General features: G+C 37.4%; 1 protein-coding gene across 1 annotated transcript in view; it reads left to right on the top strand.

The window, feature by feature from the left end:
- The window catches only part of STK3 (serine/threonine kinase 3), a 314,477-nt gene that overhangs the window by 160,556 nt on the left and 129,806 nt on the right, over positions 1–24,115 (top strand). The window contains exon 7 of the mRNA XM_059994967.1: positions 20,759–20,896. Coding sequence (XP_059850950.1) covers positions 20,759–20,896 — 138 coding nt within the window. The remainder of the gene's footprint in view (positions 1–20,758; positions 20,897–24,115) is intronic.

The raw sequence follows: 24,115 nt of genomic DNA, 5'->3' as shown, positions 1-24,115 counted from the left end.
TTCTGGAAGTTGGAAGTCCAAACTCAAGGGCAGGCTTGGTTTCTCCTGAGACTTTTCTTCTTGGTTTGCCTTCTCACTGAGTCCTCACATGGCCTTTTTTCTGTGTGTGCACATCCTTAGTGTCTGTTCCTCTTCTTACATGAATACCAGTCATATTGGATTAGGACCTCATGCTTATGACCTAATTTAACCTTAATTACCTCTGTAAAGGCTCTATCTCCAATATAGTCACATCCTGAGGTACTGGGGGGTTAGGGCTTCAACATGAATTTTGGGGGGGGACACAGTTCAGTCCATAACAGTAAATATCTGTAACTTTCTTTCCCTTCCTTCTTCCTTTTATATTTTCCCCTTCTCTTCTCTACTTTTTCCTTTTGATTTCTTCTCCACTGGTTCTTTTTATCAGCATTAAACATACTGCTGCTCACCACCACTGCCACCACTATTGTGTTAGATTGTTATTATTATTATTATTATTGTAAAATAGGTCACAATCTAAATGCTGTAGAAGTGATACTTTTGACTTGCAAATGGGGAACAGAACAGGTTTTGAAATTTTGGAGATTAACATTGACTACTTTTCTATTTCGTAGTTTGATAGAATATTCCCACCTTAATGTTAAGGGTAAAAGTGTATTAAGACTACTATAATACCAAATTAATATACAGTATCAACATTTGAGGACAGTCAAAACACTGCTGAAAGGGAAATTAATAGTACACATTAATATTTTTTTTTCTTCTGTCCCCCTCTGTTTTTCATCAACTGAGGCTTTTGTTTCGGTTTTTATACTTTTCAGTTCTAAAATTTTCATTTGGTTCTCCTTTATGTCTTGTGTTTCTTTGCTGAGGCTTTCTATTTTTACATTTGTTCCAACCATTTTCAAATTCATGACTGCTTTAAAATATTTGTCAAATAATTTTGACATCTCTGTCCTTTAAATTGTTGACATATATCAATTATCTTTTTTTGGGTTTGTGATCTTCTTGTTTATTGGTATGGTGAGTAGTTTTGATTGAAAACTGGACTTAAAAAATTATGTTCTGAAACTCTGGATTTTACTTAAACATTGTATTTTAGTTGAATTTTTGTGATGCCAGTCCTGCAGGGCAATTTCAAGTCCAGGTTCCCTTTTCAGCCTCTGTTGACACCCACAGTTGGGAGGGCTCCTCACTGCTGCTGGGGGAGGGTGGAGGTTCTAGTGCCCCATGTAGTCTCCATTGTACTGGGGCTGGCTTCATTATTGCTGGGTGGTAGTGAAAGTCTTGATTATCCTCTACACTTCCTCAACTGTTAAGAGGCATGGGCACCTCATAACTGCCAGGTTTGGGTAGAAGTCTAGGCTCTATATGGTCTCCATTGACACCGCTGGAAGGATAGTGGAACTGTCTTGATAGCCTCCAGAGGGGTTAAAGTCCTGGCTTCTTACTTGAACTTCTGTGACACACTTCCATGGTGGGAGTATTGTGATTCCTCATTACAGACTCATGAGGGTCAAAGTTTCGATTGCCTAGCCAGCCTTTCTGGCATGGGTAGAATAAGACTACAGTTTTTTGGTTTTGTTTTTGTTTTTCTGGAATATTTGGCTGAAGTAGAGTAGGGGTTCTCTAAAGTTTTTTTTTCTTGCTAGGCTGCTCCTTCCCTGGTGTTTTGTTTGTACTTACTGGCTTTTCCTGGTTGTTGACTTCGGCATATTCTGTGTCTGGGACAAATGAGGAAAATAGAAAACTTGGGAACTCACCACTGATACTCCTTGGTTCTCAAGGTCCCTAGCTTGTCTACTTTCTCTCCACCTTTTGAAGTCTTTTTATGTTTTTTTAATGCATAATGTCCATGGTTTTTAGTTGTACTTAATGGATGGAATAGAGAAAGTATATCTACCCCATCTTCCTGGAAGCAGAAGTTACACATAGTTTTTAAATGGCAGTGCCTTTCTAGTTGATGGAATTTTAGGTAAAATATAAAAACTATAAAATACAAATGTATATATCTGACTATCTATCTCTATCTCTATCTCTATCTCTATCTCTATCTATATATATTTAGGAAAGGAAGTAGTTTGGTTGTTGTTGCCTGGTGCTGGCCCCTGAATTAGTGAGTTTTCATAGTTTTTTTCCTTCCTTTATTTATGAATTCTCAGTCTCTAAAAATGGTATTTTTTCATGCTAACCCCTAAGTTGTGCTGAGAGTAGTGGGGGTTTGGAAATAGATACTGTTTACTTCATACAGTGACTTTTGACCGTGGCTATATCTTAGACTCATCTGGGGAGTTAAAAAAAAAATATATGTAGGGCCCCTCCAGATCAGATTCTTTGGGCTGGGTCCAGGGTATCAGAAAATTTTAAAACCCAGTATGTAGCCAGTGTTGAGACCCACTGGCCAAAGTTTCCTTAAAGAATGTGGAGTCAGAAACAAATACATGAATATTTTTTTATCATTTTCACTAAGTTTTGGTTGAATCTGATGATTTAAATTTATTTATTTGGCTCACATGTTTGACCAAGGCAGCAGATTAAGTCACTCTCTTCTCTAGGCAAGGTTGAGGGGCTGTGCTGACAGATTTTCTTTTCTCTAAAATTTACCATTAATTTCTAAATGTCAAGTTAAATGCCTGAGATCTGTTATTTCTTTCTCTTTTTTGGTTTTTGAATTTTATTTTATTTTTATACAGCAGGTTCTTATTCGTTACTTATTTTATACATATTAGTGTTTATATGTCAATCCCAGTCTCCCAATTCAGCCCACACCTCCACCCCGCTTTCCCCCACCTTGGTGTCCACACATTTGTTCTCTACATCTGTGTCTTTATATCTGCCTTGCAAACGGGTTCGTCTGTACCATTTTTCTAGATTCCACATATATGGGTTCATATACGATACTTGTTTTTCTCTTTCTGACTTACTTCACTCTGTATGACAGTCTCTAGGTCCATCCACATCTCTACAAATAACCCAATTTCGTTCCTTTTTATGGCTAATATTCCATTTTATATATGTACCACATCTTCTTTATCTGTTCATCTGCCGATGGACACTTAGGTTGCTTCCATGACCTGGCTATTGTAAATAGGGCTGCAGTGAACATTGGGGTGCATGTGTCTTTTTGAATTATGGTTTTCTTAGGGTATATGCCCAGTAGTGGGATTGCTGGGTCATATGGTACTTCTATTTTTAGTTTTTTAAGGAACCTCCATACTGTTCTCCATCGTGGCTGTATCCATTTACATTCCCAACAACAGTGCAAGAGGGTTCCCTTTTCTCCACACCTTCTCCAGCATTTGTTGTTTATAGATTTTCTGATGATGCCTATTCTAACCGGTGTGAGGGGATGGAAAAAGATATTCCATGCAAATGGAAATCAAAAGAAATCTGGAGTGGCAATCTGGAGTTCCCCAGGTTGGGAAGCCTGATGTGGGGCTCAGAAATCTGGAGTGACCTATTTTACAATAATAATAATAATATATATTATATTATTATTATAATTTTTCTTCATCTTTAATTTTTGTCAGTTTGATTACTGTCTGTCTTGGCATGTTTCTCCTTGGGTTTATCCTGTATGGGACTCTCTGCACTTCCTGGACTTGAGTGGCTATTTCCTTTCCCATTTTAAGGAAGTTTTCGACTATAATCTCTTCAAATATTATCTCGGGTCCTTTCTCTCTCTCTTCTCCTTTTGGGACCCCTATAATGCAAATATTGGTGCATTAAATGTTGTCCCAGAGGTCTCCTAGGCTGTCTTCATTTCTTTTCATTCTTTTTTCTTTATTCTGTTCCTTGGCAATGAATTCTACCATTCTGTCTTCCAGGTCACTTATTCGTTCTTCTGCCTCAGTTATTCTGCTTTTGATTCCTTCTAGTGTAGTGTTCATTTCAGTTATTATATTGTTCATCTCTGTTTTTTTGTTCTTTAATTCTTCTAGGTGTTTGTTCTTTAATTCTTCTAGGTCTTTGTTAAACATTTCTTGCATCTTCTCGAACTTTGCCTCCATTCTTTTTCTGAGGTTGATCATCTTGACTATCATTTATCTGAATTTTTTTTCTGGAAGGTGCCTATCTCCACTTCATTTAGTTGTTTTTCTGGGGTTTTATCTTGTTCCTTCATATGGTACGTAGTCCTCTGCCTTTTCATTTTGTTTGTCTTTTTGTGAATGTGGTTTTTGTTCCACAGGCTGCAGGATTGTAGTTTTTCTTGCTTCTGCTGTCTGCCCTCTGGTGTATGAGGCCATCTAAGAGGCTTGTTCAAGCTTCCTGATGGGAGGGACTGGTGGTAGGTAGGTCTGGGTGTTGGTCTGTTGGGCAGAGCTCAGTAAAACTTTAATCTGCTTTTCTGCTGATGGGTGGGTCTCAGTTCCCTCCTTGTTGGTTGTTTGGCCTGATGGGACCCAGCACTGGAGCCTGCAGGCTCTTTGGTGGGGCTAATGGCGGACTCCAGGAGAGCTCACACCAAGGAGTACTTCCCCGAACTTCTGCTGGCACTGTCGTTGTCCCCCCCAGTGAGCCACAGCCACCCCCCTGCCTCTGCAGAAGACCCTCCAACACCAACAGGCAGGCCTGGCTCAGTCTACTACAGGATCACTGCTCCTTCCCGCTGCATCCCAATGCACCCATTACCCTGTGTGTGCCCTTCATGAGTGGAGTCTCTGTTTCCCCCAGTCCTGTCGAAGTCCTGCAATCAAATCCTGCTAGCCTACAAAGTCTGATTCTCTGGGAATTCCTCCTCCTGTTGCCGGATCCCCAGGTTGGGAAGCCTGATGTGGGGCTCAGAACCTTCATTCCTGTGGGTGGACCTCTGTGGTATAATTGTTCTCCAGTTTGTGAGTCACCCACCCAGCAGTTATGGGATTCGATTTTATTGTGATTGCACCCCTCCCACTGTCTCATTGCAGCTTCTCCTTTGTCTTTGGATGCGGGGTATCTTTTTTGGTGAGTTCCAGTGTCTTCCTGTCGGTGATTGGTCAGCAGTTAGTTGTGATTTCGCTGCTCTCGCCAGAGTGAGTGCACGTCCTTCTACTCCACCATCTTAAACCAGTCTCCAGATCTGCGTTTTAAGGAGATACTCGGAAAATGCAACGTGAGTGATAACTGAAATGAAGATGGTGGCAGACTTTGAAGTTCAGGTTGAATTGGTCTGTTATTTCTTTCTGATCATAGATTTTCCACATTTTCAATTGTGTTTCTTTTTTATTCTTGATATATCTTTTGTTGATTAATTTTTCTTATTCAAATTACATTGATTTCATTCTATAATACTTTTTTTGTTAAATTGATTTGTAGTGGGCATTATACTGTTCTTGGGCCAGAGTCTGCATTATTGCATAACACCCTTGTTACCTAGGACTAGCTTATTGTTTTATCTTAATTCAGTCACAGGAGCTCTGTGTTGTCTTTGGCTTGTTTAGTTTTACCCTGGTTCTTAGTATCAGTTTGGGTTCTCTGCCTGAATTTTGCAATTGCTGTTAGATATGAATGGAGATTGAGTGATGTGTTGTTTGTAATCAGTACCTTTTTACATTTTGCTTTGTTTTGATTAACTATCATAGATTCTATACATCCTAGTCTTTGCCCTTTGGTGATAAATTGTGACTATTTTTTTGTTGTAGTCACGGTGGTTCTGAGGATGCCTTGTCATAGGTACTAGACCTGGGTGACTTGAGCCTCTGCCCAGAGCTCATGCTTTAGAAGGCCCCCACTGTGGCCCTAGTCCGGCAATGCTATAACCCTGTGCCAGAGTCTGTGTCTTCCCCTTCCTCCTCGATCATGCTCTGGGTACCTAGGATTCCAGAATTCCCTGTCCAGGTGGTCCTGATCCTGTGCAAGCCTCTTCCCTTGGATTGTCCCCAGGAGGGCAGACTGCACCAGGCTAGAGGTGGACAAGAGATAGCTGTTACAGGGCTGGCATGTGGTGGTGGGGCCGTTGGAATGGAGCTGAGACATGTGTACTGGGGCATTCTAGGAATCAGAAGTGGGAATAAAAGATAATCAAGCTGTAGACTTTGGGTCTTTGTTTTCTTGCTCCAGGCCCCACAAATGCTAGCATTGGCCCTAATATGATATAGCTGGATGCTATTGATTTCCTTTGCATTGGTTTGAATTATTGTTTCATTTTGGCAAAATGTAACCAGGTATTACTGCTGTTCCGTAATAGTATACCGATCTTTTAACAGTATTTCACATTGTTGTGAACTTCTTGTCCCAGAAGCTCTTTTACCTGGTAAGTGAAAGCTGCTAATGATTAATTTATTTCCCTAATCTTATGGTCAAAGTATAGGAAGTGACATTTCATTAATCTTTTGTTCAGGATTTTCTTTTTTTTTTCCTTACCATTTTGTAATCATGCTGTTTGTTTCCGTATTGAAGCATTTTAGTACATTCTGTGCTCATTCTGTTGAAATACATTATTTTGATCAAGTGTATGAAAAAAACCTGTCCTCACACATATGTAGTTGGATAAGAGAGAGGAGCATTTTAACCATCTTTTTCTGAAAATTGTAGATATTCTTCTTTGGTACTACACTAAAACTCAATGGTAGTTTTGTAAACATTAGTTTCAGTATTAGAATTGGAAACCACAGTAGTGAGTTTTCCTACTTTGTTACAGTAAAAGCCATCATTCTGTTTTGCACTTTGAATGGATCTTTTTGTATGTGTGATTGTGTAACATCATGTGATAGTCATTTAGATAATATTACTTCACTGAGTAATGCAGAGCTTTCACGTTTTGACGTATTATACAATACCAGAAAATGACATTTGTCAGTATCACTAATCTCATCAGAACAGTTTTTAAGTATTGTAAGCTATTAAGTTCATGGTAAAAGAAGTTTTTGAAAATTTGAATTTTCACTTGGAAGCTTGAGTTTTATCATGGGTACCAGAAACTATCTGTATTTTCCTTGAAGTGATAGGCTCACTTGGTTTATTTTTGAGAAAATGCCTGCCACATACACAAATCTGAATTATCAGTGTTTATCTATCAGGTTTTTTTTTTTTAAATAAGAATGATGTTCCACACAAAAAAGTGGTGGTTAACTTGCAACATAATCATACGTGTGCTTTTTCATGGAGACAACCGTTGTACTTTGGTAGCAGCATAAGTAGTATGTGCATACTACTCATTTCAACACAAGAATACTGAAAAGATGTGCACTCAAATATTAAGATTTTTAAAAAACTGAATGTTTTTTTCTTTTTCATCAAGGACATTCTTAAATAAAAGTGACTTTTTTTTTTTAAACTGTGAATGCATAGCAGTGAAGAGTACGGTGATTACTAGCATAGTTTGGTTCCACTGTCTTGATTGGTGCTAGGATTCTAGCACTTTAACCCATCTTTGCTTTTGCACCTTTAGTGCAAATGTCCATAGAAAAATGAAAATAATGTCTTAGTATTTTTATGAAAATAAGTTTGACCTGATGGGCCCCGTGACTTCATGAAGGGGTCATGAACCACATGTTGAGAACCACAACTGTAGAGAAAAACCATAGAGAAACATTCTTCACCTTTGCTTCAGAGGCACTTCTCATATAAACCTATATCAATTTCACAATATTTTGCCATATTTGAATGCCACCTATATTTTGGTATTCTGTTTTAACCCCAGCTGGGTGTAGTGCAACAATTCCGGTGCTAACTACTTGGAGTTAGCATAGACCCCACAAGTTAAAGGGCACAGTTTCCAACACAACTGCTGATATCTCATATGCCAGCTGCACTTCAGGAGTCTCTAGGTCACCTGTACTTCTGACTAACTGGCTATAAACTTGTCAGTTCCTTTGACTTCCTCAGGTTCGATAATTTGCTAGAATGACTCACAGAACTCAGGACAGCACTATACTTATGATTACAGTTTTATTACAAAGGATACAAATCAGGAGAAACAGCCCAATGAAGAGACTCATAGGGCAATGTTTGGGAGGGAACACAGAACTTCTGTGACTTCTCCTCATCAAATCAGGACATGTCAGTCTCCTGGCACGTGAATGTGTTCACCAACCAAGAGACTCACCGAGCCTCAGTGTCCACTGTTTTTATCGGGGTTTCATTAAGTAGGCCCAATTGAATCATTAGCCGCATGTTTGAGCTCAGTCTTCAGGCTCCTCCCCAGAGGTCAGATAGCTGAGAGTCCTAACCCTTTAATCACACAGTTGATCTCTTTGGTGATCAGTGCCCATCCTGAAGCCATCTGGGGCCCACCAGGGTCACCTCATTAGTATAACAAAGGTACCCTGTCACTCAGGAAATTCCAAGGGTTTTTGAAGATTTTTAGGAATCCAGGAGAAAGACCAGACAAATTCTTTATTTTACATGTAGTTAACTTAATTTTTTTACTTAAATTGACTTTAAATTTATTCACTTCTTTTTCTTAGCCATATAGTAAGAAAAAAATATCCTTGAAATCATAGGTTTTATGTGCAATTTATTTTTTTCTAATATACATCAAAATAAATGTGTACCTGTGGACGTTGTTAATTGCCATCTATTCTTAGGAATAGAACCTTCAGTTTTGGCTAAAAAAGTATTGTTATTCAGAGTAAAAACTACGTTTCTCATCATTCCTTTCATATGTAAGTTCTGGATGTCAGATGTAAAGAAAAGTGTTGGGTTGGACTTTTAGGAAAGCTGGGTAAAGAGTGCTGACTGAGACTGTTCCCCCAGCTTCCTTCCTGCTGTCTGGAGTGAGCACGTGGTAGCTCATGTTTGAGCAGCCATCTTAGACTGTGAGGTAGCCTGGAAGGTAGAGGCAGCATACTGATGGTGGTAGCACTACCACACTAGCATGTATTGCCTGACAACTTCTTCCTCTTTTTTCTCTTTCTCTTTTTCTCTCTCCTTATCCCTCCGTCCCTTCCTCCCCCTCCCCTTTCCTTCCCTTCTCCTGTCCCTTTCTGCTCTCCCCACTCCCAACTGTTTATCTGTAGTGGTTTTCTTCTTCTCCTGTAACAATTTACCACAGACTTTGTGGCTTACACAACACAAGTCTATTATCTTATAGTTTTGTAGGTTAGAAGTGCAACACAGGTCTTACTGGGCCAAAACTGAAGTGTTGGCAGGGCTGTCCTTCCTTCTGGAGGCTCTTGAGGAGAATTTGTTTCCTTGCCCTTCCCGGTTTCTAAAGGCTGCTCACGTTCCTTGATTTGTGGCCCGTTTCCTCACCTTCAGAGCAGCAGCGTTGCATCTCTCTGACCATTCTCCCGTAGTCACATCCCCCTCTGATTCTCTTCTTCTGCCTCCCTCTTACACTTTTAAGGACCCTTGTGAATACAGTGGGCCTGCCCAGGTAATTCAGGATAATCTTCCAATATCAAGAGCCTTAATTTAATTCTATCTGCAAAGTTTTTTGCCATGTCAGGTAAGCTATCCACAAGTTCCAGGGATTAGGATGTGGCCTGTGACTCTTTGGGGTGTGTGTGGTTGTGGGAGCTGTCGTTGTACCTGCCATCTATCCAGCTGTCCATCTTTCTCCTCCCTTTCTTCCTCTCTTACCTGCCTAGCTAGCTCTCATCTGTCTGTCTGTCCGTCTGTCTGTGTATCTTTTGTTTGAAGTGTGTGATACTTCATCTCTGAACATTTACTTCTGCACACATCCTCAAAGAGAAAGAACATACTCTTGCATAGCCACAGTGCCACGATTACACCTAAGAAAATCAACAGTGATTTTCTAACGTAATCTACTATTTAGTTCATACTCACATTTCTTTGGTTGACACACATTGTATTTGGCCTCTTTTAATCTAGTTCAGGCACCGTACTCTCTGTCCCCCAACATGCACACACCTTTTTCCCCATGGCATTGAGTTTTTGAAAGGGTGGGGCAAGGATTTTTTGGGAGAATTTCCTGTAATCTGGATTTGCCTTCATGTTTCCTCATTAGTGTCTTTTAGCTTTTTCCTCTATTCCCTAACTTTCCTATAACCTGGAAATTAGATCTAGAGCAGGGCAATCCAGTAGAACTTTCTGCAATGATGGAAATTTTCTATATCTGCACTGTTCAATATGATAGCCACTAGTCCCATGTAGCAATTTAAATTTAAATAAAATTTAAAATTCAGTTTCTTAGTTACACTAGCCACATTTCCAGTACAGGCATGCCTCAGAGATACATGGATTTGGTTCCAGACCACCCAAATAAAGCAAATATTGCAGTAAAGCGAGTCATATGAATTTCTTTGGTTTCCCAGTGCATATAAATTTATGTTTACACTATCCTGTAGTCTATTAAGTGTGCAATAGCATTATGTCTAAAAAAAAACCAATGTACACACCTTAATTTAAAAATACTTTATTGCTAAAAAATGTTAATTTTCATCTGAACTTTCAGCAAGTCAAGTCACAGTAATGACATCAAAGATCATTGGTCAGAGAGTCAGAGAGCGCCATAACAAATACAATAGTAATATAATGAAGAGGTTGGAAATATTGCGAGAATTACCAAACTGTGACACTGAGACATGAAGTGAGCAAATGCTGTTGGAAAAATGGTGCCGATAGACTTGCTTGATGCAGGATTGCCACAGACCTTAAACTTGTAAAACACACAACATCTGCACAGCGCAGTAAGGCAAAGCACAAAAAAAATGTATGCCTGTACTCAGTAGATTAGATTCAGGTTATATGTTTTGGGGAAGGATTTCACAGGTAGTGGTGTGTATTTCGTATTGTGTCACGTCAGAAATCACGTACTGTCAGTTTGTCTGTTAGTGTTTGATCACTTAGTTAAGGTGATAATGAGCAGATCTCTCTATTGTAAAGGCACATCTTCTCCTTTGTGATTATTAAGTGGTCTGTGGGGGTAGTGCTTTTGTATCTTGCAAGCAAGGTTACTCCAGTAACTTTTTGCTGGCAGTAGTATCCTCTGGTGATCCTTGCCTGAATTGATCATTACAGTACCTTGAGGGTGACAAATGTTGATCTTCTAAGTAATTCAATCATTGTGTATTTACTAGTTGGTATTTTCCTATAAAGAATAGCTTTTCTAAAACTCTCTCCCTTTAAAAAATATCACTATAGACTGATTTTCATCTTATTCAGTATGTTATAATCAATTATAGCCATTATTATTACTATTTTGATGCTCAGTTATTCTGTTTGGCTAGTCCTGTGCCTTTTGACATGATTTCATAAATCTTTGAATGCTTCCTTACTAAAGTAAGGCGCAACAAGGTACCCCAGGTTCACCTTGTAATTTCCTTGTTCCAGCCCTGAAATAAATTGTTTCTTCAAGGAGCACTGGTTTCTTTCAGTGGGGGTGGCATTTTAGAAACTAAAATTTGGGTGCCACGTAGGTGTGCTCATTGCTACAGATGTCCTCTTTCTTTAGATGTATCTGGTCCTTCCAATTTCTTAGCCATTTTTTCCCCTCGTGGTGGGAGTTGATTGCTTCTCACTGATTTTTCAGATCTTTTGAGTTAGTTATGACTCATCCATTTACCTTTCTGTTTCCAAAATTTTATTGCTGTCCCATATTTGCTATTGTCCTTCTCTCTTTGGAGTTTAAGCCTTTAAAAAAAATTCCTGCTGTCCTTTAGTAGGATTTTTGGAATGGTGTTGAGGTAAGTCAGTGTGTTCAAGTCACCATATTTAACTGCAGTTTTTTATATCAACACTCTCAGTATAGATTCAGATTTTACTCTGCAGAAGTAACTATGCCTAATGCTGTTGAGGATACAAAACGTGATAGACACTGTTTAGGTTGTAAAGTATTGATAGTTTCCATGTTATCTGGAGCGTTTAGAATGAGTTCGTAACTAACAGGAGTCCACGTTAAAATGTGGAAGGTGCTGAAGTTGAGGTATGTGGTATGATAATTCTTTGCCTTGTATTTTATGTTCTAGCACAGTGGTTCTCAGTGTTGGCTGCACATTAGAATTACTTGGGAGACAAAAAATACTGTGCCTGGTTCTCACCTCAGATCGGATTAAATCAGAATCTATTATGAGTGAAGCTAAGTTCTACAGGTTTTGAACTTCTTTTGATAGACTTGATTAGTTTAAGTGTTTCTTTGTTTTTGTTTTTTTCCTTTAAGGGCCAGTAAGATGCTTCAGGTTCATCTTGTAATTTTCCTGCCCCACACGTGGAACAAGTCAGTTTCCGTCATAGACACTGTGGTATTTCAGACCTCACACCTTAGAACATGCAGTTCTCTTTTCTGTGCCTCATTAACTCATTCATTCTTTAGGACTCAGCATCTCATTTTTCTCTGAACATCAATTTGAGCTAAGTCATTTTATAATGCCCATTGTTCACATCTATTTTAGCACTTACACTATTTTATTGCAATGATCTGGTATGCATTTTCCTACCCCATTAGATTCTAAGCTTCTTGAATAAATTCTAATATTGTAGGTTTGGGGGTATATATATATATATATATATATATATATAGTGTGTGTGTGTGTGTGTGTGTGTGTGGGGTATGCGGGCCTCTCACTGTTGTGGCCTCTCCGGTTGTGGAGCACAGGCTCCGGATGCGCAGGCTCAGCAGCTATGGCTCACGGGCGCAGCTGCTCCGCGGCATATGGGATCTTCCCGGACCGGGGCACGAACCCGCGTCCCCTGCATCGGCAGACGGACTCTCAACCACTGCGCCACCAGGGAAGCCCGGTTTGGGTATATTTTATGTCCTTATAAAAGTTAATTGAGCTGATCGCACACAGGAATTCCAACTTGGGAGATCTGAGAGAGGGTGGAATTATAAAGTTCCTTAAGTTTTGGCCCCTGTTCACTTTTGATTTCTTCTGTAGCCACGTTTTATGGATATTTTTGAATTATATTAAAGGAATATTATATTTCAACCTTGAAAGACAATTAAGATTGAACTGGAAGCAGTCAGAGGTATTGGAATTTAAATTGTGCTTCTGTGAGAGGTGGTTGTAGAGGCAGACTGAAATAGGTGATAACTTAAGCAGTGGTTTTAAATGAAGCCTTTGTTCAGTAATAATTATAATATTTAAAAGTTGAATATATAGTGGCCTTTATAATAAAACATTTTAAAGGAATCTTATGCAGTCTTGTAGACAGTGAATTGATATTTTGAATTTTCGAGATTCTGTACCATCTTTCAATGTTTATTGCTGTGTACTTGTCATTTTTATGTGAAGGCAATCATTATGTACTGTTGTTTTATTTTCTTATTTTGACTTTTCTTTTTTTTATTGTGAATATCTTTCCATTTTATTCTTTTTTCTTTTCCATTATGGTTTATTAAGGATAGTGAATATAGTTCCCTATGCTATATAGTAGGACCTTGTTTATAAATCCTATATATACTAGTTTGCATCTGCTAATCCCAAACTTCCAGTCCATCCCTCCCTCACCCCCCATCCCCCTTGGCAACCACAAGTCTGTTCTCTATGTCTGTGAGTCTCTTTGTGTTTTGTGGATGAGTTCATTTCTGTCATATTTTAGATTCCACATATAAGTGATATCATACGGTATTTGTCTTTCTCTTTCTGACTTGACTTAGTATGATAATCTCTAGGTCCATCCATTTTGCTGCAAATGGCATTATTTCATTTTTTATGGCTGAGTAGTATTCCATATTGTGTATATGTGTGTGTGTGTGTGTGTGTGTGTGTGTGTGTGTGTATATCACGTCTTCTTTATCCATTTATCTGTCAATGGACGTTTAGGTTGCATCCATATCTTGGCTATTGTAAATTCACTTTTCTTTTAATAGTACATTTCTTTGTGGTTTTGTAATTTATGCATTTTCCATTTTAATGACAATATGTTACCCCATTTTGTTGATATATAGTAATTTACTTAGCCATTTCTTAATTGTTTGGTATTTTTTATTTGCATCTTACCACAATTACATAAAGTGAACTATAATCGTTTTTATATAAATAGCTTTGCATTTTCTTTTCTGGAGACTGAATATGTGTTACAGAGCCTTTACCTTATAATAGAATTATCTGTGGCAGAAATTTAATAGAAACATGGAGATAGTGTGAAGTAGGTAAGGAGCCAGATAGATCTGATTTCTAGTTTTGACAGCTACTTTACTAGCTGTGTGATCTTGAATAAACTAGTTAAGTGACCCTCAGTGGTAGAATTGGATTAATAAAGCTAACATTATTGTGCATTTATAATGTGACAGGTGCTATTCTAAGTATTTTACATGTGTTAACCCATTTAAACTTCAGGTCAGCTCTGTGAGGTATTTCTTATTGTTCTGTTATTATTATTCCCATTTTTAAAATGTGGAAACAGGCTTAGAGAAGTAAAAGAGGTCAGATGGCTACTTATAATGGTGGTGTTACGGTAGCCAAGTGCCATCTAGAGCTGGCTCAGACCTCTAGAGTTGGTTCTCTTATTCACCCTGGACTGCCAGGGCACCAGCTACATCCCTTCCCTTAATTTGGGTCCTCGGCAGGCAAATTGGCCTTTATGGGCCAGATTAATGATTACTGAAATTCCTGCAACTGGAGCTGGAGTGAATTGTGAGGTCATGCTGGCAATACTTTAACCCCGGGCTTACTGTAGAAGCTGCACCCTAAGAGCAAGGGTCACTCTAGATTTTCATATTGTCTTCAAACCTCTGTCTATTTAAAGTTGCTTTTAAGGGAGTGGTGATAAAAACTTAGATTTCTATTTTTATATTAACATCTAGTAGGCCTTTTTATCCCTCACTGTCCTCTTCCACCTCCATCTTCTTTTTAACCAGCAGTTGAATACTTGTCTAGCTAGGATTTAACTCCTAGATTGCTAGGCAGTTATAGAGTGCCAGAGTCTTTCAGACCCAAAAAGGAATCTGAAAAATATCTAGTTCAACCACCTCACTTATATGAAAAAACTGAGACCACACAGTCAGAGGGTGTGATTTAGAACTCAAGCCTATGTTTCTGACCTAAGTCCAGCGTAGGGTTCATTCCATTGTACTGTTCACTACCTTATTTGCAATAGTCTTTTAAAAATATTATTACTATGTATCCTTTCTAGGAATGATATACTTTGACTTAGTAGCTTGCTACCTCTATATTATGTTCACTATCAGGAAACAGCTATATATGTTTTTAGTTCTTTGCAGTTTTATAAAGTGCTCTCTCATCCTTTATCTCATTTGTTTGTTATGAAGATAACCTTTTGCTCATGTACCTGAGGTTCTTGAATAGTGGCACAGGTTCCTTTGTTATCCTAGCATGTCCATTGCTTCTGTACATTCACAAATCCAGCTACCTTCAGATATATGTGTTGACTCACTCTATTGAGATTATAAAGTTCAGGCTTTGTCGTTTCTCAGCTCCAGCTCTTTTCATATCTTCTGGGTGCTCCTGAAGTCTAAGGCATGAAATTCCAGGAATGATGATAATTCGTTATTTTGAGGGGCTCATATTTCTTGGCTTCTTAAGACTGCTTGTGATCAGGGAAGTTCTTTTTAAAACTTAATCAGAGGTTCAATATATAGTTAAGCAACACATTGTGTAGAAACAAACACAAAGATAATCATATCATTTATTGTACTAACATTCTTCAATCAAAACCGTGTTAGAGATAAGATAAATTTTATGGCTGTAATGTGTGTCCATGCGATTTGGTTGGTGTCAAGGAAGGGCGTGAATTGTTAGTTTAAGGCTAGACACCGAATGCCAAAACTTTCTACAGCAGGGGCCTATTACCTAATCAACTCATACAAAGCCTGGAGATTCTCAAGAGAATCCTCTCTGCTTCATGATTAGGTTAAATTAGTTGAACAAAGTAAAGCCTGTGAGAAAAATCTGTCAGTTTGTTACTGATTATCTAACCTTAAAAAAAAAATAAAAGGAAATAAAAGGTATAGTGGTTTTCCTGGAGATTTTTAGAGTCTCTATATTTTGGTAGACCGTATATTAAGACTTATTTGTTTGAACTGTATGCAGTTCAGTATTTGTTTGGGAATAGAATGTGAACATTTTAGGATCACTTTATGATAGTACTGGGTAAATAAGCATTAGAGTTAAGCTTTTTATCCTTGGGTTTCTAATAGCTACTGCTAAGGTGAGCCTTATATGTTAAGATTATCTGAAGATAAGACTGCAAGTCATTGGCTCAAAGTTCAAAGGAGAGCATTAGCTTCAAGGTCATAAACCACTGAGTTGTTATCCATCAATTTAACAGAAGTGCAGATGAACAACATTTACCTAGACAATCTCGTATCATCTACCTGCAGTTTGAGGTCAGTCTGTATAGGGGCTTATGTAGGTGCTTTGAACTATTGTGCAGAGATGAGAGTTCAAATTTACTTCTATTCTTTAATTTGAGGCAGAAGGTGTTTTTGTGTGCCTTTTGCCACAGCTGATATTAACCCCATTTTGCCCATCCTTAAAGCCGGATTATGTTCTGTTTCAGCTATGGAGCTGAGCTTAATTAGGTTATTTAGAGAAGAATTTTATTTTCTAGCACTCCATATTTTGCTGTTTGTTTCATATGTGTTAGTCCTCCTTGCCTCCCTCCTCCCCCGCCCACCCCCCCGCATTTGACTGTGAGCTTTGTGGGCCCAAGATATGTGTCTTATTTTAGAATCTGTAACACAAAGTTATATGTAATGGGAACCATCAGCTAAAGTAGATAATTGAGCCAGGCTAGATGGGGCCCATGTAGAAGGGAGAGCATACATCAATAGGCCTCCTCTTATCAGCTTGATTCCAGCAGATTTTTTTTTTTTTTTACATCTTTATTGGAGTATGATTGCTTTACAATGGTGTGTTAGTTTCTGCTTTATAACAAAGTGAATCAGTTATACATATACATATGTTCCCATATCTCTTCCCTCTTGCGTCTCCCTCCCTCCCACCCTCCCTATCCCACCCCTCTAGGTGGTCACAAAGCACGAGCTGATCTCCCATTCCAGCAGATTTTTACCTTGTGGGAGTATGAGCTAGATGTTGCCTGAACAAAAGGTAGCCACTGATGCTCTCTAGCTTGTGGCCTATCAGTTTGCTGTTTCTTTAATAGAACCTAGGAACACACAGAAAATACTTGGTACATACTTGTATTTTGGTAGATGCTTATTGTGTCATAAAACTGGCTACACTGCTTTTGAAGGACTACCTTAGGTGTCATACGTGTAATATGATGTAAGATGTATATGAATGTTCTATTAAAGGATTTTCTCTTTTTCAAAGAAGATGAGTACACTAATAAAGAGATTAACTCTTACCCTAGAATCAGCAGATTTGGATATTGAATATTCATTGCTTTGTCCACAGAAGATCCTTTGGCTCACTTTCCAAGTTAGAAACCAGTGATAACACATTGTAGTAAACTGCTGCATATTCTGAGGGCTCTCAGAAGAATGATGTAGTAAACTGTTAGAATACCTGAATGCTGTGCAATTAATGTGTCTATTTTTTATTTCTTGAATTCCGGAGTAAGCTTTTGTTTTTCCTTTTCTCTAGCCCCCCAAACAATGTTGTTAGCATGTACTCTCGGTTCTTCTTTTGTAGTGTCTCATACCTTATTTCTTCTGTTTCATTCCTGTAGATACCATCCTAGTTTAAACTTTTTATTGCTCATCCTGGGACATCTACACTAGCCCCTAAGTGCCTTTTCTATTCCATATTTAGAGTATCTCCAGGTTTGTTTGTTTTTTGTTAATCCTTTTCTTAGGTCATAAACAAACTCTGATTAAAGGCAAAAACATAAGACACACACATGCACACACACACATCAGAAAAAAGGACTTCTTTCAGTTGTGCACTTTCTTGATGACCAAACTCCATATCGTTCATTCCCCCTTCTAATCTTATCATTTCTTAGTCCCTTATAAGATAGCCAGCTCGTTCTCTGCTCCTGCCAATAGCTTTATTTCACTCTCTCTCTTTTCCTTATGCTATTTCTTCTAAGGGGAATGACCTCTCTCCTTGATGCCTTATATCATTTCTTTTATTATTGTACTATTCTTTAAATCTTTTACTGTTCTTTCATTACCAGACTAGGTTAGAAGTTTCTAAAGGTTAATGACGGTATTTCCTGCTGCATCTTTGAACTCCATATAATGTCTAATACCATGCTTTGTGTGTAGCAGGCATTCAACTAATATTCCTGAACTTGATTAGTGCTTTATATTTTCCCTCCTTCATTTTTTTTATTGTGGTAAAATATACAAAACATAAAATTAACCCTTTTAACCATTTTTTAGGTATACAGTTCCATAAAATCAAGTACATTCTCATTGCCGTACAACCATCACCAACCATCCCTCTCCAGAGCCTTTTCATCTTCCCCAGCTGAAATTCTGTGCCTGTTGAATGCTAACTCCCCACTTCCCCCTTTCTCACAATCCCTGGCAACCACCATTCTACTCTCTGTCTCTATGAACTTGACTGCTCTAGGAACCTCACCATAAGAAGAATCATGCAATATTTGTCCTTGTGCAACTGGCTTATTTCAGTCAGCATGAAGTCTTCAAGTTTATGCTATAGCATGTGTCAAATTTTTCTTCCTTTTTAAGGTTTAATAATATTCCATTGTATGTGTATATACAATATAAACACCACATTTTGTTCAGCCCTTCCGTCTGTCGTGGGTTGCCCCTTTACTTTGTTGATAATATCCTTTGATGCCTGAAACTGTTAAATTTTGATGAAGCCCAATTTATTTTTTCTTTTGTTGCCTTGATTTTTGGTGTCATATCCAAGAAATCATTACCATATTCAGTGTCATGAAGCTTTCCCCCTATGTTTTCTTCTAAGGGTTTTATAGTTTTAGCTCTTACTGTTAGGTTGTTGATTTGAGTTAATTTTTGTATATGGTCTAAGTAAGAGTCCAAATTCATTTTTATTGTGTGTGAATATATCTAGTCTTCCCAGCACCATATGTTGAAAAGACTGTATTTTCTCCACTGAATAGTCTTTCCCTCATTCGTATTTCATTGAATGAGCTTCAACTTTAGTGTCACTGCTGTGACCATAATAGGTTTTAAGATCTTTCCTGTCACTGTCTTGTCTTAAAGGCTTAAAACTTGCTTATGCTTTCTTCACTTGGAAGTAAAAGAGGAGGACCAGGGAAGATGTATACATTGAAAACAGAACCATCATCTCTCATCTCTCTGTCCTCTTATTAACTGCTTGTTTAGATAGAGTAACCCTCTTTGTTCTGTACCTCACCTTCCTGAAACATAGTAGAAACATTAGAATACCTTGCTAGTCTGAAATTTTAAGTCACTTAGCCTTTCTGGACTTTTGATTCCTTTTCTGTTAAATGAGAAGATTGAGCTAAATGATCTCTCATGTGTCTTTTGCTATAAAAATTCTGTGATACTTGTGAATGGCTTTTGAACAGTTAGTAAAAATTCAGTGGAGAGTAGAACAGTTTTATTATACCAAAGGAATACATTAAACTTGGTATCCCCAAGAATATATTATCTTTATTACTTTGTCTACAGTTTTGGTATTTTCTCCATATGCGAACAGAAGTTTTAAACATAGCTATGATGAGTTTCTTTCAATGGTAAAACACTTAGTTTCTAAGTATTTCTGTGGTTTGTAGTATTGCCGTCTTTATTTTCTTTATGCATTAAGGAGAAGGGACATAAGTTCAGGTACATGAAATTTGCATGAAGAAAAGAGGACCAGCAACCAGGTGAAAAACTGAGCTAGAACAGAGACAGACACCTCTCTTCTGGAAAGTCAGAGAATACTAAAGTCTAGAAAGGGGTTTTTTGGATGCTTCACCCCTGAATACATCTTTGAGAGGCCCATGTCTGTATACTGTGTATGCATATATTAATTGATTGCCAAAAAGCCATTTTTTTCCTCATGTCACCTGTAGTGTTGATTGTGTAATTAAACTTACCTATTAAACTACAGTTAGTTATAATATGATTGAGTTCATTTTACTTTATAAAATTTTTGTCATTGCTGTTTGTCTCTTGTCTTTTTATAACATTATGTGGAAATGAAAATGATGATAGCTAATATTTGTTGAGTGCATGATACATTTGTTTTAACTTTATTATTGTTTTCATATCTTTTCAAAGAAAATGATATTTTAGTGATGGTGTTTTATCAGGAACTATTCTAGAGCCCAGGAGAGAAGTTAGTTCATTACATACAATGATTTCTTAACAACATTAGGGATTAATTCTCTCGGTCAAAAAAAGGTGACTGGGTAGCTATGAAGACAAGATGACACAGAAACTTTGTAAAGTTTTTGAATTTTGAACTCTCTGAATGTATTATCATTAGTACTGTTATTAATACCAAATTAAATCATTAGTGATAAAGTGATATATTACCTTTAAAACTTCTCATTCGGAATCCTGACTCATATATTTAGAAAGAGAAATAAAAGTCTTGCCTCTGTCAAGTATTATTTCAAATCACAGCAGTAATTATATTTATACTTAAGTATTCTGGATTGCAGAAGCAAGCTAGACTGCTGCTAGGCATTCTGAACAGCAGTACTAAAAACCTGAAATGGGAAGCAACTCTGGCATGCAATAGCAAAATTGGGGGATATATCTGTTTAACCAGAGAATGTCCTTAGTTTGGTAAAAGGGTTAGAAATGCGGTCTACTTTGGAGACTGATTAAAAATGATAAAATAAAGAATGATGTGCTCAATGAGCTGCAACTCAAATAGAGGAAATTTAATGGGAAGTGATTACATTAGTAGCAGATGGGCTTGCTTCCTGAATTGCAATTTTACTGGAAATGCTAGAACAGCTTAAATTTGTTTTTCACATTTAGAGTCTGATAAAAAGATAGATAAAGAGATTTGTTTATTTGGTGTGTTATTGTGATTCTTACCGTGTCTTTTGGATACTTCATTTTTACCAGGCTATTTTTATGATTCCCACAAACCCACCACCAACATTCAGGAAGCCAGAACTTTGGTCTGATGATTTCACCGATTTTGTTAAAAAGTGCCTAGTGAAGAATCCTGAGCAGAGAGCTACTGCAACACAACTTTTACAGGTCAGTGCTTGTGTCTCTAAGGGGAGGATATTTTCTTTACACCTTTTAGCTTTCTGACATTGACCAGAATTGAGTTTCATTAACTGATTTATTTTTTTTTTTCATTAACTGATTTCTAAAGATGAAAACCTCCCAAGAAATATGGATTGATTTAGAGAGAGACCTACAGACACACACACCATTCTTCTCCTGTATGTTCTTTTTCTCTCATTTTTTTTTTTTTGTTTTCCAAGTTCAATCTTCTCTCCGCCCCCCTTTTTAATTTTTGTTGTCAATTCTTTCCTCCTAAAGTTGTGTTAAAACTAAACTTCCATAGGGTTCTCATTTCAGATATGAGTTCTCGTTTCCATTATTACTGTTTCTTATGTTTTTCTTCCTGATGTATTATTCCTTGACCCAGCATTTCTTCTTTGACTTTTTGCTCTATAAGATACATAAATGCAAGATTCCTGAACTCCTTGTGAAGATCACATGTTATAAATACTGGTTACAAGATGACTTAAATGAAGAGTGTCAGTGTCCCTCTACAACTTGACTTTGTATCCAGAGTGTCAGGAGGTTTTTTTTTTAATCTGCTTTGACATTAAATGCAAATAGAAATAATTTAATACTTCTAATAAGTATTTGTGAGTCTTTACTTTCCCAGCAGAACTGGCTTAGACCTCTAAGCTATGATAAGTGTACACGTTAACAAAACTTGATATTTGGAAAATAATTCTTTTTGTTAAGTGACAAAAGGATTAAAAACATAGTTATAAAAAGTGATTTTTCCAAGGTACCGTTTTTAAAAAAGGTATTGTTGAGGGATATAAGAAGCAGGCTCTTAAATGTAAGGTTTATTGTTACGAAAATTTAACTTAATTTCCATGGAAGGCGATTTAGCAATATCTGTCTAGAATAAAACACCGTATATTCTTTGACCCAACAATTACTTTTCTAGAACTTTACAGAGAAATTTAACCATGTATGAAATAACATATGTGTAAAAGTCTTCATAAAACAATGTAACGGCAAAAGATTGGAAACAACATAAATATAAACAAGCAATTTGAGGTCCATCGAGGGGAGTGATTGGCAAAATACACACGTCTACACACACATATATGTATATATACATATGTCAATGCTTATCGTGGAGTAGCTCTAGAAAAATAAGCAAGAAACTGCCTCCAGAGAAGGTAACTATATGGCTGACAGGAGTGGGATGGAGACTTACTTTTTGCTGAAGGCTCTCTTTGAGCCTTTTGGGTTTTGTGTTATGTGCACATATTACTTTACAAAAGTTACTTAGTTGAAACATTTATTTTGAAATATTGTCCGCACTTCAAAGGAATTTTAAACACATAAATCAAGGATGTATTGCTTTTGTTATTGTATTGACTGTCTAAATTATTCAGCCCTAAAGAAGTCAAGAAAGAAGCAGGGAGGGGAAATAACAGAAAAAGTGGGACAAATAGTACAAAATCTGATGATGATAAAGTAAATCCAAATGTATCTGATTTCTGGTTTTTGGATAATTTAACCAATATTTCTTTCTAGTCTTTCTTCCATAATCTTTTCTAATCTTTTTAAAGAAATTCTGTGTTTAGCCTAGAGTTTTTAGGGTGGAAAAGCATTTAAGAACTATTCTAGTAAAATTTCCTAATTTTGTTTATGAGAGTACCGAAGCCCAGAAAGGTTCAATAATTCACTGAAGGTCACACAGTGATTAAGGGATTCTTCTAGGTTTATCCCACTTGTCCTCCAGCCCCACTTGTCACCGTTTCTCCATTCTGCTTTTTACCCAGGAAGTTGACCTGTATGAACTACATTAGCAAGCTCTGTTACCCTCTGGCTTCTAGTTGGGTTTGGCCCAAGTATTTTTCTTTATAATAAGGGCAAACAATGCAACTGGTTTTGTATAGTGCTTATGAGCGAATAATTGTTTTCTTGATTTTTAAAAACTTTTTCTGTTGTGCTGTTGTTGACCATGGAGGCCCTCTGTTATAATGTGGTATCCTTGTCTGGCCTCTTAATTGACCTCTTTCTTGACCTCCCCTTTTTTCCCTTTATAAATACTGAAATAATAGACTTGTAGTTCCTTATACAAATCATGCTTTTTCAATCCTCTATACCTTTTTTCATGGTGTTTCTCCCACCCCCCACTTGCTAGTTTAAAGACTGCCTTTACCAACAGGCTTCTTTTTACTCATTGTCTCACTGTTTCTAATTCAAATTAGGTACTCCTCCAGAAAGCCTTGCCTTCATCTTTGTTCAGGCTAGTTGTTCCTCTGTGTTCCCATAAGCACCCTGTGCATATCATTTACCAGGTTAGAATCAAATAACTTGTTTCTGTGTCTTTGTCCTAGATTGTAACTAATTCAGGGTCAGGGGCTATATGCCTTTTGGAAGGGGATTACTTTTGCACTCCTGGTACCTAGTGCTTAATACATGTGTATTGAATTCAATATGTGTTTATTTAAGATAACAAACTTCTGATTTTAAAAGCTTTTTAGATAGGATTATTATCTGTTGTCTCATTAGTGTCTCATTAGATGCCTTAGAGTTTTATTTTGCTGGATGTCTGGAAGCCATTCTGGCTCTTAAAGGACTTTCTCATGTGTCTTATATAAGTTAAATTATATTTTAACTTTAAGAATACAGTCTTATTACCAAGTTTTAATGGACATTTGGCTATAATCTACATGTATAGATTTTACTATATTGATTTCTAGACTTTGACAAACAGTTTCTAAAGAGGAATTTGTGCTGAATTTTTTATAGTGGTTTATTTTCTGACATAAGATAGATAATTGTGTAAGTTTAAAAGAATTGTAGGCTGAGACTGAAAGGATCCTTTGAGATTATTGAGTTGAACTCTTAGTAGTTTTTGAAAGATGAGGATATTGAATCCCCAGGGACAAGGTTCAAGTTCAGCCTAGTGCCACTAGAGCTCCTGATCTGGAAATGTTCCTTGTACCTTCTGGTGGGTAGCCTAAAACCTGAGAGTCAGCTCTTGCCCTAGTCTGGCCTTCTAGAAGAATGAGATCTGCCATTATTCGAATTAACCCATGGGCTTTGCTGGAACAGCTGGTGTCATGGGTCACTCTGTGAACTCCCATGGCATGTGACTTATTCTTCATTTTACCAGATCAAGTGAGGAGTAGAAACTTTATCTATCTCACTGTCCTTCCCATTTATAATATAATTATCTTTAATACTTCCTCTTCATAATTGAGA

Source organism: Delphinus delphis, chromosome 17 (assembly GCF_949987515.2).
Source record: "Delphinus delphis chromosome 17, mDelDel1.2, whole genome shotgun sequence".
Classification (NCBI taxonomy): Eukaryota; Metazoa; Chordata; class Mammalia; order Artiodactyla; family Delphinidae; genus Delphinus; species Delphinus delphis.
The sequence above is the reverse complement of the archived record's forward strand: the minus strand, read 5'-3'. Positions and strand labels throughout refer to the sequence as shown.